The sequence below is a fragment of the Castor canadensis genome, chromosome 13 (genome assembly GCF_047511655.1).
Source record: "Castor canadensis chromosome 13, mCasCan1.hap1v2, whole genome shotgun sequence".
Taxonomy (NCBI): domain Eukaryota; kingdom Metazoa; phylum Chordata; class Mammalia; order Rodentia; family Castoridae; genus Castor; species Castor canadensis.
In genome coordinates, this window is record NC_133398.1 from 124,062,102 (window position 1) to 124,078,227 (window position 16,126).

Here is a 16,126-nt window from a genome sequence, read left to right on the forward strand (position 1 = left end):
AGAGTGCCTGCCTAACGTGTGAGGCCCTGAGTTCAAACCCCAGTACCGCCCCCACCCACAAAAACGATTTAGGTATGATTGCTATAGGTAGTTGGAAGATAGCCCTGTTGTACAAAGACCTGTGAATGAATGTTGATTTATTTAACTTTTACTTATTTTTTTTTTTTTGCAGGGCTAGGGATCAAACCTAGGGTCTCACACATGCTAGGCAAATTCTTTACAACGGAGCTGCACCCCCAGCTCAGAGTATTAATTTCTAGGGATTGTATTGGCGGTACTGGGGTTTGAACTCAGGGTCTGGCACTTGCTGGGCAGGTGTTCTAGTGCTTGAGCCAAGTCCCCAGCCCTTTTAGCTTTAGTTATTTTTTGAATTAAGTCTGGTGTTATTCCCCAGGCCTCCTGTCCTGCAGTCCTCCTACTTATGCTTCCCAGGTACTTCTGATGACAGGCACATACTGCTATGCCCACCTTATTGGTTGAGATGGGGTCCTGCTGCCTTTTTGCCTGGGCTGGCTTTGAACCATGATCCTTTCTATCTCTGCCTCTCAAGTAGCTGGGATTATAGCAGTGAGCCAGCAGGCCTGGCTCATAGCATTAGTTTTAATGACTCACTTTTTCTGTGAGTATTTACAGTGTGTTTGTGTTGGTAGACTGAAGTGGATTTTTTTATGCTGAAGCAATGGTAAGATTAGTTTCTTTTCTAAATTGACTGTTGATAGTCTTTATAAATTCTTTCCCCGTTGGATTGTTATATTGCCTTGTAGGTACTTTTTATCTGTTGTGATAATTAACCCTTTTTTTTTTGTGGTACTAGGATTTGAACTCAGGGTCTCCACCTTGGGTTATTCTGACAGTCCTTTTCTGTGATGGGCTTTTTTTTGAGATAGGGTCTCGAGAACTATTTGCTCAGGCTGTCTTCGAACCTCAGTCCTCCTGATCTCTGCCTCCTGAGTACCTAGGATTACAGTCATGAGCCACCAGTGCCCAGCAATAATTAACCCTGTATTATGGTTTTCCCTCTGCCTAAGTTTCTCGTAGTTTTCCCCTTTAGGACTTCAATTTTGTTATGCTTTAAAATCCTCTGTGTTAAACTAAAATTATTTGGTATCATTTTTATAGTTACGTTATAGCCAGCCAGTCAGCCTGCCTTCCTCTCTCCCTCCCTCCCTTCCTTCCTCCTTTCCTCCCTTCTGTCCTCCCTCCTGTCCTCTTCTGATCCTCCAGCCTCTGCCTGCCGAGTGCTGGGATTATAGCAGTGAACTACCATACTTGATCTTACCATTTTTTCGTACATATAGACATTTGTGCTTTGTGGAATATGGCCTTCCTTGTCACTGAATTGAAAGAGCAATTTTCTCATATACTGAATATTCATATCTGCCTGGGTCCAAATCTTTAATTGCTGTGCTATTCATAGTGTTAGGGCACACCGTGAATCTGGGACTTAAAACCTTCCCATTCTGCCACTTCACAGGCTTCACAACCTTGTGCTGGCTGGGATTTGCTCCTTTCTCCTCCCCTTCCCTTCTTCATGCTGGGGATGAACCCAGGGCCTGGCACATTCCAGGCAAGTGCTCTCCCACTGAGCTACATCCTACATCTGCTGAGTACAGCCCCTAGCACTGACCTCTCAATAGGTGTTGCTGTCCTTGTTTTTTATTTATTCATGTTTTTAGTGGCCTCACACTTGCTAGGCAGGCGCTTTGCCCCTTGAGCCACTCATTATTTGGGGAAGGGAGGCTTCTCCTTTGAAATCAGCTCTTTGAGCATTTCTTCCTCTGCTCCCTTGGTCACTCCTTCTCTTAAAGCCTGACTGATGTGGACTGGAGCCTGATGTCTGCTAACCCTGCCTCAGAGGGACAGTCAGTGTTCAGGGGTAGCTGTGTTTTCCTGGTCTTTATCACTCCCCAGAGTGGAATGTGAATTCTCCTCTCTGTCTGTCTTGTAGTGAGAGCAGAAAGGTTGGCTTCCCTTCCTGTAGGAAAGCTGTGCTCTTCCCCACTTGCTCTGCCAGGATCTGTAACTGATGTCTAGTCCAGGGGGACACACTAGTAGAAAACCCACGGTGCTCCTTGATCCAGGTAAAATTCTTAAACTTTTAACAAGTAGATACAAAAATCCCTTCTCACCCAGGGCAGTATGTTCCAGGATCCCCTGTGGATACCTCATAGTTCTGAAATATAGAATACATGCATTATATATTTAATATATATTTGTATATGTGTATGGAAACCCTAAAACATATTTCTGTATAGATACGTAATTATGACCATTTAATTTATGAATTAGGCACAATAGGAGATTAAGGGTACTAATAAAATAGAACAATTATAGCAATACACTGTAACAACAGGTACACTAATGTCTCAAATTATCTTAATTTCCTAGTGTGCTATTTTTGGATCATGGTTAACTGAAACCTTGGACGGTGACTCCACCTGTTTGTCATTTGGTTTGAAACATAACCACTGTCTGATTTATGATTAATTAGCTCCAAGTAGCTACAGTTATTATGCAGGAAAATGTTTTTCATTGACCTAACATATTTAGTAAAGGAAGGGTAACAACCAGAGACTCAAATGTAAATTCTGACCTTAGACAAATGTGCCTCAAGAATGGATTAAATGTTTTTTTCCTTTGGTGTTGGGAATTGGACCTGGGTACTATACATGTTAAACAAGTGCTGTACCCCTAGATTTTTAAGTATTTTTATCAGCATTTGAAACAGTGAGATTGTGTTTGTTTGTACTGCATATTGGTCAGAGGAGCAGGAGTGAGGGTAAAGTGAGCAGGATGTGTAGGTAAGGGGAATTACTGCTTCCTGATGTCAGTGTTCTCTGATGACAAAGAAATGAAAAGGAGGATTGTAAGGTTAATGGTGGGCCTGTCAGCAAAGCTTCATGTAGTGTGGACCCTAATAAATGTCCCTTAACCCAGCACTCCAGGCTCTGTGGTGCTTTATTTCCATACTGCTCTGGCAAGAAGAATCCCCAAAGCAGTGATTTCTCCCCCTGTAATACATGAAATACTCCTTAGGATACTGACTTTCACATCTAGACGTGGAAGGCAAATCTTTTCCCACTTCCATCTAGCTACTTTTCTAGTTTTAACTGGAGCTAAACAATCTGGAATTCCAAGAGATGGTTAGAAACCCAAAGAATTACAAACTCGTTCTCATGTGGAGAACATTCTGTGTAAAGGGTGTTTTCCACTTTGCCTCGTACTGTGTTTTGTATTTTGGTGAAGAGTGAGCTTTGGAAGCACATTGTTTGCCTGCAGGTTTAGTTTTCAAGTCTTTGTCATGTTGAATAGGTAATTTATGGAACAAAATTCAAAGGCCATCGAAAGGCAGGAGTCACTGAGGACCCATGGTGGCTCACTCCTATAATCCCAACTACTTGGGAGGCTGAGATCAGGAGGATTGAGTTGAAGGCCCATCCAGGCAAAAAGTTTGCAAGACCTTATCTCAAGAATACCCAGAGCAAATGGACTGGAGGTGTGGCTCAAGTGGTAGAGCACCTGCTTTTCCAGTGTGAAGCCCTGAGTTCAAACCCCAGTGCCCGCTCCACACACACACACACACACACACACACACACACACACACACACACACACACATCTCTCTCATTCTTTCCTACTTGCTCTAAAGGTACCTACCACTCCCAGCTTGATGCATCCTAGAGATCTGTCTGCATGGTGCCATGGACAACACGTCAGTGGCAGTATTTAACAGTCTATTTTGGCAATCTTTGCAGTTTTCAATTTTCAGTCCTGAAAATGTTTGCCAAGTTGCTCTTCTGTGGCCCTTCATGGACATTGTCTCAGTGTCTGTTCCTACCCACAGGCAATGTTGTTTTTCTGCCTACAGTCTTCCCAACTCCTTTGAGTTTTGACAGTATGAGGAAAAACTACCTGGTAGTTTAAAATCGCATATCTAAAAAAAAAATAATAAAATTACATTTCTGTTATTTTTGTAATAACATAAGATCGAAATCGGGTACCTTCTTGAGATGAATTTAAAATATTCTTTCCAGTTTCTTCTTAGTACCATGAGAACATTTTAAAAATGTGTATCAATTTAGCAGTTGGTTCTCTTATGACTTTATGATTTCTGTCACTTAGAAAAGTCTTCCCCAGGTGGAAGTAAGAAACAGTTCTTTCTTTAAAAAAAACCAAAAAACCATTTAAAAGTGTGGTCCATCTGGAATTTTAGGGGAAGGGTAGGAAGTGTGCCGGTTTTCTTTGGAGATAAAAATGATGACATATACCGTATGGTCATTTGAGGGAAAGACTTGCTATGGTAAGGGGCTTCTCTGTTTTAAGGAAGGTCAGTGGCATATTTTTCACAGAACGTTCAGTTAATGCGTTTCTGTAGAAAACATGGGAGGGAATGAGAAAATTGATGTATAAAACTCAAGAATGGGATCACGTTCCCATTTCCTGCATGGGGAACAGGAAATGCTTCTCCTGTTTTCTTGTGACACGAAGTTTCTTTCCTAATAAACTTTACTATTTTTTTTTTAAAGACTGGGATCACAGTTACACTGTGTGATTGATTACAATTGATTACGTGAGCCTTGGTTTAGAAAATACTGTGGATCACACTTGTACTGCATGACTGGTTAAAATGCGGACATAGGTGTAGAAGGCATTCGGGGTGGCAGCTGGGAAGGGGATGGGAAGCCTCGGTTTGGGACCTAGACCTCAGCCCTTGCCTGACTGAGGGCGTGGTGTCCCCTTGCACTTAACCACAGCGCCCTGGGCGGACCTCGGCTCTGAGCCGGGAGCCCAGGCTGCAGCGCCCCCTGGCGGCAGCGCCGGGCGTGGAGGGCGGCGCCAGGCAGGCGGCTGGTCCCTGTCGTGGCTTCTGCCCTTGTCCCCTTCTGTGCCAAGTCCTTTTGATCCTGAGCAGCTCGTGGAGATGCCCCTTGGCCCGACAGGCGGCGCGTGGCCTCTGACCCTGACGATTGGGGCGCTGGGGGCTGTGGCGAGGAGAGGACAGGAAGGCGGGCTCCCTCCTTCCTGAGCCCTGCCATCCAGCTGGGGACCATTTTTGGGGGAGAGCCCTGCACTTCCGGGGTTGACTCACCCCTGCTTGTCACTCTCCTGGTTGTGTCAGTGCCTGGTCGCCGCCCTTTAAACTTTGTGCTGTTTAAACTTCGGGGGTGTGGCTTGCTTCCTCCCCCCACTTCCAGATGCACTGGAGTCATGAGCCGGGAGGGCTCAGGGACCCCCCTGCTGGCCGAGGTGATCCAAGGTAAGTGTGGGGACAGTGGTCCCAAACCTGAGCTGCTGCCCCGGGAGGAGGCCTTTGTGCTTGGGGTGGGCTGGCTGGGAACCTCCCCCCCCCTCCCAGCACTTGTGTGACTGTGACTCTTGTGTCCTTGCACCCAGCCCTGTGGGCGTCCTGTGCCTGGGGAATCAAAGGTCGCCTGTGGTTGGAAAGGAAGAAGCCTGGTCACCCGCTGGAGTGTTTGCTCCTGCAGGAAATTTTTAGCTGAGTTGAGTTGACAAGGACACAAACGCAGCAGTTGTGGGTTGAATTGCAGACAGCAGAGGAGAAAGTTTAAGTTTGGGGAAACACCTGGTCTCCTTTGTTGTCACCCCTAGCCCTGCAGACTTCACAGGCTAGCCTTGACTTTGTCGTGGTTTGAGTGTGCACAGGGTAGTCCCAGTGCTGGCTGACATTGTGGATGACTTGCTCAGGGAGGGAGGATTTTCACACAACTCTTTTTTGGGGGGAGGACGGGTAGAGCATCTGGCATTACTTACACTACTGTTCTTGCTAAACCTCCCAGCCGCCTACCTGCATTTGTGCAACCCGAGTTCACTCCCCTCTGGTCACGCAGAAACCTCTCCTTGGTTCTGTTTTAACAGTAGTTTATCTCAGTCGCCGAAAACCCCAAGCAGTGATTCCAAATTAAAAATAAATAGCAGTCCCTGGGAACAGTTGGATAAACATATGTTTTGTTGTGTTGTGTAGTTGTTAAATGGTAATCGTGGAGCAATTTTGAAAAGTGTTTTTTTTTTTTCCCTTATAAAAAAGTTTCTTAGCGAAATGACTTTTTTAGGATGTATTGTAAACAACAAAACTGTCTAGAAGTTTGGCAGAAGGTTGGTGGCTGGCCACCAATGCCTGCTGCTGGTTGCTGAAATTTCTTAGTCCAGGGGAACTGCAGTTTATCGTTGAGAGTTTGCTTCAGAAACCAAACCATAGCTACCTGAAATGGGAAATGAAGCCATAGCACTGTGTGAACAGTTAAACGAAGTTTCTGCTTGCTCTTACCCACCAAGAGAGCCACCCACCCTCGCTACCATCCAGAACTTGCATGGAAGAAGTAAAGACTGGCTTCAGCTGAAAGGCCCCATGTTTTGAGATAGGGACCTTTCTGAGATTCCAGGAAAGGACCATCACCGTTTTTCCATTTCAGATCGCCTTTGTTTTGCAATTCTGTACAGCAGACCAAAGAGTGCACCCCACGAGCATTATTTCAGCATAGATAACGAGCTCGAATATGAGAAGTAAGTACTGCTTTTTACACAATTGTAGCTTTTTTTTTTTTTTTTTTTAACTTTCAGACTCTAAAGCTATGTCTGAAATAAAGTAACCTCGGAAAATTTTAAGTCTGTAGATTGCTCACAGCATTCTGGGAGAGGAAGCAGGATGCGGTTTTTAAAACCCTTGGTAATAAAATAGATCTTTAGGGGGGAAAAAAGAACCTACATGTAAGCATTTGGATTAGACGTTCTAATAGTTTGCACTGTAGTACTGCAGTGAGATCCAAACGTGTGCTAAGATTTTGCTGGTGGGAAATCTGTGTGCAAGAATGCTTTCTTAATTAAGGTGATTAGGGCTGGACTTAGGCTTTGTACTTGTTTTTGTCTTGGGGCTGGGGCTGAGCTCTCTAGCACAGAGCCAGAGTCTCAGCCCACTCGTAGCTTGTTTAAATAAGCATTGTTTACCTGACTATTTCTCCCACTGTAGGCAGGACCTTTGAATTGTACGAGTTCTGCATATCACTTGGGTTAGCAAGTTCTTTCTTGTCATAGTTTGATCCTTGCAGACAGCCTGCAGACGGCATTTCTATTCGGTGTGTGTAGAATGTACAGACTTGTTTTCATTTTTGACTTTTCAAGCTTCTACGCAGACTTCGGACCACTCAATCTGGCAATGGTTTACAGGTACTGTTGCAAGATAAACAAGAAACTCAAGGTAAAGTCCTCTCACTTAAGATCTAGCTTCAGTTGCCCTCCCTAGTGTGGCCTTGGGGACGGACGGAAAGCATATGCTCTCTTAAAACAAATCCAGTTCACAGGGTGGGGATGGAACTCAGTCTGACTTTCAACTAGGAATCCTCCAGCCTCTGCCTCCAGAGTGCTGGGCTTACAGGGGTGTGCCACCACACCCAGCTTCTGTTTTCTAGGGTTTTGATAACACAGTTTAGTTTGGGGTCATTTGATTCTGGTTTGGATTGGTGATGTTCAAATACTTAAATAATTACAGTTGAAATTGGTAAATAAATTAAGGAAGCTGTTTATTTCCTGGCCTGATGGGAAATGAAGGGCAAAGAAGAGAAATTCTTCCCTTGCTTTGGTCATTGTCCTTCCGGCCTTCATTCGAACAAGGGAGGGCTAGGAAAACAGCAAGGAAAATGGACTCTGTTTTTCCTCCTGCATTTAAATTCCCGTATCATTGTATTGCTTGTGACTTTGACCCTTGACCTTTTAAACATGATTAGGGAGCTAGAGAAGCAAGGACCAGCAACATATAGTTCAGGCTGTATCACTGAGAGTTCAAAGTATCGGTTTGAACTTAGACTCTGTTCCTTGAATGAAATAACTTGAATTGTTGGCCAGGCATGATAAGAACTGTTTTATGTACTGCTTGTTAGCTGTTCCAAAGTAGTCATTATCAATTAACATTATCAGTTATCAAAAACACTGCATTTGGGAGCAGGAATTAAAAAAAAAAAACCAGCCACTTTCTATCTTCAGTGGTTAACTTGTAGAAAGCTATTCAAAAGGAGTAAAAGTTTTTTTTTTTTTTTTTTTTGTCGGTACTGGAGTTTGAACTCAGGGCCTCATGCTTCTTAGGCAGGTGCTCTACCACTTGAGCCTCTCCACCAGCAAATTTTATGTTTATTTTAATTTAATGTACCAAAATTCACAACTTGTATGTAAGGGAGATTTTTTTTTTTTCCTTCCCGCTTGAGCATCTAACTGTGTAATGTACAGATTTCTATAGACGTGGAGATCCTTCCTTCTTCCGGCTATCTTAGAAAACATTTATAACCTGCTACATTAGTGTCCCCTCATCTTTTTCCACTTGCCAGTAGAGAGTCCCCTCAGGGCTAGGAGGCTAAAAGTAATTCCCACCTCCCAACTGTTGTTCCTTCGCTTTAATTTTGAGAGTTCATCTTCCTCCCCGCCCCACCCAGTGCCTACCCTGCTGTGGACTGTTACCTTTTGAGTCAACTCAAAATGTGCCCCTTTTCCTCCTAAATACTGTTCTAGAACAACTTGTAGTGTGTTGACCACCGAGCTGCCTGAAGCATTGTTGTCTGTTGAGTTAAGAGTTGAGAGCTGGCGGAGTGGCTCAAGTGGTAGAGTGTCTGTCTGCCTTGCAAGCGTGAGGCCCTGAGTTCAAATCCCAGTGCTACCCAAAAACTCCCCAAAAGAGTGATAGAAAGTGCACTGAACATTGGAGCAGAATGTCTTCTGCTGCCAGATGGCTGAAGAGGTGTTTTTTTTTTTTTTTTTTCCTGTGTTTTCTAATCAACTTGGACCTCTGACTCCATGTAAACCTCACAAAGACAGTGTGCATGCATTTATCATGGGAGCCCTGATATATGGACTGCCAGAAGCCAAGCAATACACGCTTACACAGCTGATAGATCTGGTCCCTTCCTTACCTGAATTTCCATCTCTGCATCTTAGTGAGGCACAGCTGGGGAAGTGCTAACTGATGACGTGTTCTTTTCATTTTAAATTCCATTAAATTTTTAACTTTGTGTTGAAGTACATATGTGCACAGAACTCTACAAGTCCTGAGTGCCCTGCACCATGACGTTCACAGAGGGACTCTCTATGAGGCAGCTGTGGGGGACACAGCAGCTCCCAAAAGAGGCCTCTGTGCCTTCTTCACCTATGGACTCTGCAGCCCCTTCCCAGGTTACTCTCTGTCCTCACCAACAACAGCATGGATCGTTTTTATTTTTGTTTTGTTTTTCTGAGACCAGGTCTCACTGTGTAGCCCAGGCTGGCCTTGAACTCAAGACCTTCCTGTGTCCACTTTCAGAGTGCCAGGATTATAGACGTGGGCCACTGTGCCCAGATGCAGCATGTATTATTTTTGCTCTGCTCTGTGAACCCTTTTATTTAATGGGTTTTGGAATAGACTTCTTTCAAAAACAAAAGAAAAAAGCCAACAGTAGGTAACAGAGAAGTTTCTCCCATTCCCCTTCCAGCTTCTCATATCATCTTCTTTGAGATTATCATATTATTGTTGTGCTGGGCATACATCATGACATTTACAAAAGTGCTTCCAAACACATCTTAGTTAAATTCGCCCTTCCATCATTCTCCTTTATCCCCCACCCCCAATCTTCCTTCTTAGGCGGTCTGGGTCTGTGCTTTGTTGTTTTGAGCCTTGGTTTCCCACGTCACCAGTTGTGGATTTTGTCATGATGACGGTGTGGCTATATCTTACATCTCCACACAGCACTGTTGAGTGACGGGGGCACCCATGCAGAACTTCAGTCTTTGGTCATCATGTTAGGAGTTCTTGGTTTCACACCCCAGACCTCTTAGAAACGACCCAGAGGTAGCCTCCGTTAAGCTGTACTTATTCCCATCTCCTCCTCTCCTCTCTGCGTGCTTTCTAATTTTAGAATGTGTCTTTTATAGGAAGGGACCTGATTTTTTTGGGTATCAGTCTTCTCAAAGGTCCCTAATGCAAATGCTGATCTGTTGTGAGAGTTGGAACTTACTTTTATCACAAAGTAAAACTTGAGTAGACTTGAGTAGACTTGAACTTGAAAAGGAAATACTAACAACTATTTATTTTTGTGCAGTCCATTACAATGCTAAGGAAGAAAATTATTCATTTTACTGGCTCTGATCAGAGAAAACAAGCAAATGCTGCTTTCCTTGTTGGATGCTATATGGTAAGTACTGAACTAGTTTCCTAGCATGTCAGGGCTGGAATTCTGAAATCACTTTCTGAATGATAATGTCTTGGTTTGTTTCCAGAGGGAACATGCTTGGTTTTTTTTCAAAGTTGATTCAGAGCTGGGCAGATAGTGGCTCACACCTGTGATCCTTGGGAGGCTGAGATCAGGAGGATCACAGTTGGAGGCCAGCCTGGGTAAATAGTTTACAGGACCAAAATAATCAGACTGGAGGTGTGCTCAAGTGGTAGAGTGCCTGCTTGTGAGGTCAAAGCCCTGAATTCAAACCCCAGTCGTCCCCGCCCCAGTACGTTGGTTGATAACGTTGATGTGTTATGGTCTTAAGACTACCGGGTAATGCCATTATTAACTTGGGATATATTTAGTGAGTTGTAAAATCATTTTACTGGGAGTCAGGAGCAATAAAGCCCTACCAGAGGTAAGAGGCAGTTTTCGTTTCTTACCTGAGGTCGTTTCTGTTCAAGGATAGGCAGGCCAGTATTGTGGGAGAATGAGTAACAGCCATGGATGCTACATATGTCAGCAGGTTCTTGTTTGGATTGTGGAAGAATGCTTTGGCATAGCCAGTATTTACATAAGAGTTAGGGATTTCATTGATTTGTAAATTATGTTGAGGGGTCTTCATTATTTTTTTTGTGGTGGGTCTGGAGCATGCTGGTCAAAAAGCTCTATGGCTGAACTACCCCTCAGCCAAAGATCTTTGATTTTTTTAGAGTCAGATTTTTATCTTGCACCTAGTGTTTCATCTGAGCTCTTAGAACAAAGTTTTTCCTGAGTTAGTGTAGAACTAACTCAGAGTCGGTCCCTCATCTGTTGGATGACAGGGACACTGGCTTCTGACTCTGTTGGTGAATAGTTTCCTCTTTTCTTCCCACCCACTGTAGGCGGGGCAGATATTCTCCTACAGTTTTGTTTTGTTTTAAATCTAAGGACTGGTTTTGGAGCTGTCTAGATGAGTTCTTTCTTCTCCCCACCTCCAATTTTCTCACCCCACCTGGGGAGGGAGCAAATCCAGGGCCTCCCACAGGCTGAGCAGATCTTTACTACTGAGCTACATCCCCAGCTCAAGTCTTAACCCTCCTTGTAAAATTATTTTCTTCTATGCAGCTTGATAATCTGGAGTGTACAAAAATAATCAGGTCAGAAATTGCATCTGAAAATTGAATTTTTTTTTCTTTTTTCTTTTTTTTTCCGGTAGCACTGGGGTTTGAACTCAGGGCCTCACACTTGGTAGGCAGCCATTCTTATAGCTTGAGCCGCTCAGACAGCCCCTGAGTCTGGCCTCCAACTCAGAGCCTCCTGATGTCTGCCTCCTGATGTTTGCAGCAGCAAAACAAAAACTTTAAGAGGCATGTCTTAAGTGACAGAGTGCCTACCTAGCAAGTGAGAAGTCCTGAGTTCAAATCCCAGTATCACTGAACCCCGCCCCCCCCCCCAAAAAAAGAAAAAATCCAAACAATAAAAACTACAAGAAAATGTAGCCTGGAGAAGTGATCCTGAGAAAAGTGTAAACCACAGGCTGTAGATTACATTGATAAAAATTTGATTTCTTCAGTTGGAGTGTTGTCTTTTTTATCTCTTAGTGTTTCTTGTATTGCTAACAAAATCCTTTAAAAAGAAGAGAGCTGGGCCCTGGTTCAAAACCCATTTGTCACCCGAAAAAAGAAAGGAAGGATGGAAAGGCGAATGCTTTAATTGGGACATTTGAGGCTGTTACTTGGCCAGTCACTGAGGGGAGGAATCTTTGGAGTAAAATGAATCTTGACACCTTTACAGGAAAAGGGACACAGCCAGAATTCTTAGGGTCATGAAACATGAAATGGAACCCTGGAGAACTGGCCCTCCTTCTTTGGTAGGGGGCGGGGGGTGAGGAGTCTTGCCTTATTCTGCCCAGGAAAAAGCCTGGATGGCTGGGGCAGTTCCCTTGGTGCAGGTGAGCTCTGCAGGGTTGCTCCAGGGCGTGCCACTTGTCCCTGATCAGGTGAGAAGTCTCAAGAGCGTGGACCCAGCCATGGGGACTTCAGGGTGGAGAACCCCTCAGAAAGTAGGAGGGGGCCATAGTGGGAACGCTCGGGTTGTCTTCAAAACAAAAGCAGATCATTGGATGGTTTTATGAATAAGAAATTGTTCTTGTGAAATCTTGCTGGTTTTTTTTTTTTTCCTGGCTGTGCTGGGTTGAATCCAGGTTCTCGTGCACCTGCAGGAGCCACAGTGTCCCATTGCTGTTGGTTTTTAATTAATAGTGAAGAAAAATAACGTCTTGGTAGATCTCTGGACAGTTTGTTGGCATATTTTCTCAGTTTGGTGTGATTTTGACTTTGCTTGTGGTTGTATTTTGGCACACAAAAGCTTATTTTTTCTATAGTTCAATATATTTAAATTTAGAAAGCCTTCCAGATTTTGCATTTTGAGGTCAGTCCTGCTTTGGTTGATTAGGAAAGTGAGCTAATTTGGACATTCACTAGTGTTTATTCTACTCTGCTTGGCTAATACTCAGTTTGCAGAAGGATGACAGCTCGTGGTTGTGACAAAAGCGCTCGAAGCCAGGATGGTGGCTAAGAGGAGCCCAGAGCAGTAATGACATGTACTGGGTAAGCCAGAGAGAAAGACTTCCAAGAAAAGAGGTGATTAAATATAGCAAAGGAGTATCAGATACAATGCAGACACTTGAAAAGATTAAACATCAAAGTCAGAGAGGCTTTGATCTGGTTGACATTGATTAAAAACCCTCTGATTAAAGCTGCTAGAGAGGGTGATGATGTTTTCTTTGAAGTGTGGATAGCTTTTGCTGGAGTTACTGAGGAGTCTGGACATAGGAGAGAGAGAAAGGGAGAGAGAGAGAGAGAGAGAGGGAGAGGGAAAGGGAGGGAGAGAGGGAGGGAGGGAAAGAGGGAGGGAGAGAGAGAGGGAGAGAGAAAGAAGGAGGGAGGCAAAGAGAAGAAGTGAGAGACAGAGGGAGAGAGGGAGGGAGGGAGACAGAGAGAAGGAGGGGAGGGGAGAGGAGGGGGAGGGAGAGAGTGAGATTATGTTCTGTTCATCATTTTGTGTAAAAGGACTGAAAGATGTGACATGTTCCTTTGGGACAAAGGAATAAAAGCATAAATACTTTCATTCATTTTTTAAAAACAAGAGGTTAGGAGTCACGGAAACGCCACAAGCTGTGGGTCACTGTGCCTGCTTCTGATAGTCCTTTTACCAGATGGCCAGGTGTCCCATGTGTCTTCTGTGTGTTCAGCATATCCCAAAATGCTGTGAATTGCGTGGCCTGGCAGCTCAGCCCCAAGTGGTGGAATCTTGGTGACAAGTCAGTGAACCTGCAAGTCCTCGTGCCACTAAGGGAAGTAGAGGGACTTAGGAGACGAATGAGCTTTCCTTTTACAGAAAGGTCAGTGTGCTGTGTGTGTTCCATGAGGTGATGAGGTTGCTGTGACTGTCACCTACCTACCTAATTCTGAGATGACACTTTACTGGTCATTTCAAAGTAAGGTGACATTTTAAGTGGGAACTTACGTGCTTTCTAAAACAAATCCGTGATTAAAAGAGCATTTTTAAAATAAAAACTTGGAGTTCTATTATAAATTATCAAAATAATGCCAGGCACAATGTCTGTGTTTGTGTCTTTAAGAAATTTAAAAGCCTTATTGCGTCCCATTGGTGTACATGTACAGAGTCCATGTGCTCTGCTGTGTATTAACCCATAGTTCTTAAGCCCACTTTTCTTTTGTTAAATCTGTTCTTTCAGTGCCTGTTGTATTACCTCATACCCAGATCTTATCCATATTTCCCCAGTTGGTCCAAAATGTCAAACCTGTCTAACCCAGGCCACATGTGTAAGGTCGTGTGCCTTTCCTTTCTCTGACTCTTACAGTGACCCTTTTCTGGTCACGCTGGTGTCTGGAAGAGTCAGTCCTCTTGTGCTGTAGAGTGCATCTCCTTTTCACTTTCTCATTCTTGCCTTTGTGGCATCTTCTAATTCCATGAAAATGCTCCATTCTGTATACTTCTTGTGAAGTGGAAATTAAATGTCGAGGCTCATGCATTAGTAGCAAGAGTCGGCGTTCTATCGGAAAATATATAATACTAAAATTCACGCGACGGTGCTGACTGTCCACTCTGCAGTGTGTGGTTTTGTCCTTATGACTTTAAAGTATTATATTGGTGTTCATATGTACCGTTACCCATTAACCATTCCTCTAGTGTCTGTTTTGCTGTATGCTTTTGTGGTGGTGGTTTTTGTTTTGTTTTTTGGCGGTATGGGATTTGAAGTCAGGGCCTCATGCTTGCTAGGCAGGTGCTCTACCAATTGAGTCACTCCACCTGCCCTGTTTTTTGTTGAGTATTTTCAAGAGAGGGTCTCACAAACGATTTGCCCTGGCTGGCTTCAAAACGTGATCCTCCTGATCTCTGTCTCCTGAATAGCTAGGATTATAGGTGTGAGCCACCGGGGCCTGGCTGTTTTTGTGCGTTTGAGGCAGGGTGTAGCTATGCAGCCTGGGCTGTCCTTGAATTTCTTCCTGCCTCATCCTCCCGAGTGCTGGGATTATATGTATATGCCACCTGCCCAGCCTCATGTAGTGTTAACTGATTGATAATGCAGTCGTGCACTTTATAGCGATGTTTCTGCAAGAGTGGAGTACAGGCATGACGGTGGTCCTGTGAGGTTGCTGCCGGTGACAGCAGAGCAACTTGCTTTGTGGAAGTGCGCCCTCCCACGTTTGCATGATGCAGTCACCTGAGGGCACTTTCTCGGGATGAGTCCTCACTGTCCAGCTGTGCTTCGTTGGTGTTTTTTTTGGTCAGTCATTCTTCATCTATCATCTGGCTTGCTTTTATGGGTTGAGCATGTATGTAGTCCGGGCTGTATGGTTACCCTGGAACCAAAGGCAGAGTGAATGCTGATTTCCTTTTAACTGGTAGTTTTGAAAATACAGTATTTTAGTAACCACAAAATGGGAATTTCATAACCTGTTTTAAAATCATGGAAATAGAGTTTTAGTGGACACATTTACTGAACATGTAAAAAAGTGCGTGATTTTCCTTTTTTTTTTTTTTTTTTAACAACATCTCATTACTGTTGGGGAAGCTGGAAGTTTACTAAGTGTCCATCTTGGCTGGATGGGATTAAAAACGAGTGCAAGTCTCCTCATCTCCCCAGACCCTGGGGGTTTGCATCCATAGATGCAGTCAACCACAGAGGGCTGGAGGTGCAGCCCAAGCAGCAGAGCGCTTACCTTGCAAGCTAGAAGCCCTGACTTCAAACCCCAGTGCCACAAAAAAAAAAAAAAAAAAAAAAAAAGGGATTTTAACCCAGGTGCGAGAGGCTCATGACTGTAATCCTAGCTTGTTAGGGAGACTGAGATCCAGATGATCATAGTTCAAGGCCATCCCGGGCAAATAGGTCATGAGACCCCACCCCCAAAAATAACCAGAGCAAAATAGACTACAGGTGTGGCCATGAGGCACAGTACCTGCTTTGCAAATGCAAAACACCAGGTTCAAACCCCAGTCCCACCAAAAAAAAAAAAATTGCATCATTACTGAACATGTATAGACTTTCTTTCCTTTTCATTATTCCCTAAACAATTCTGTATAACAACAACTTACATAGCGTTTGCCATTGTATTAGGAATCAAATGGTAAGTCACCTAAAGATAATTTTAAAGTATACTAGAAGATGTGCAGGTATCACACCATTTTATGTAAGGAGTTTTGAGGTGGAGGGCATTCTGGAAATATTCCCCATGATATCAAGGGACAGCTGTATAATCAGTTGGTAAGCTAGCTAGTGATACCCTTACACGCTTGTATTTATGTATCATAGTAAAAACATCTTTTGGTTATGACAACCATTAAAATCAAGAACAGAAACTATTTAAAAACGAAGGGCTTAAAAAATGAAGCATATTGCTGGGTGCCGGTGGCTCACGCCTGTAATC

The 16,126-nt window shown here is 43.9% G+C and overlaps 1 protein-coding gene across 11 annotated transcripts in view; it reads left to right on the forward strand.

Moving 5' to 3' along the window:
• Nucleotides 1–16,126, forward strand: part of Cdc14b (cell division cycle 14B) — an 85,427-nt gene that overhangs the window by 25,483 nt on the left and 43,818 nt on the right. For 8 of the 11 annotated variants that reach the window (XR_012440570.1, XR_012440569.1, XR_012440571.1 and 5 more), the window contains exons 2-4: nt 6,432–6,522; nt 7,138–7,213; nt 10,074–10,166. Coding sequence is in view for 8 of the 11 variants with exons in the window: in XM_074052542.1 (XP_073908643.1) it covers nt 6,432–6,522; nt 7,138–7,213; nt 10,074–10,166 (260 nt within the window). In the remaining 3 variants the exon portion in view is untranslated. Of the gene's footprint in view, nt 1–4,799; nt 5,258–6,431; nt 6,523–7,137; nt 7,214–10,073; nt 10,167–16,126 lie in introns of those variants that run through there. The other 3 variants (XM_074052544.1, XM_074052545.1, XM_074052547.1) reach the window with 3 other exon arrangements.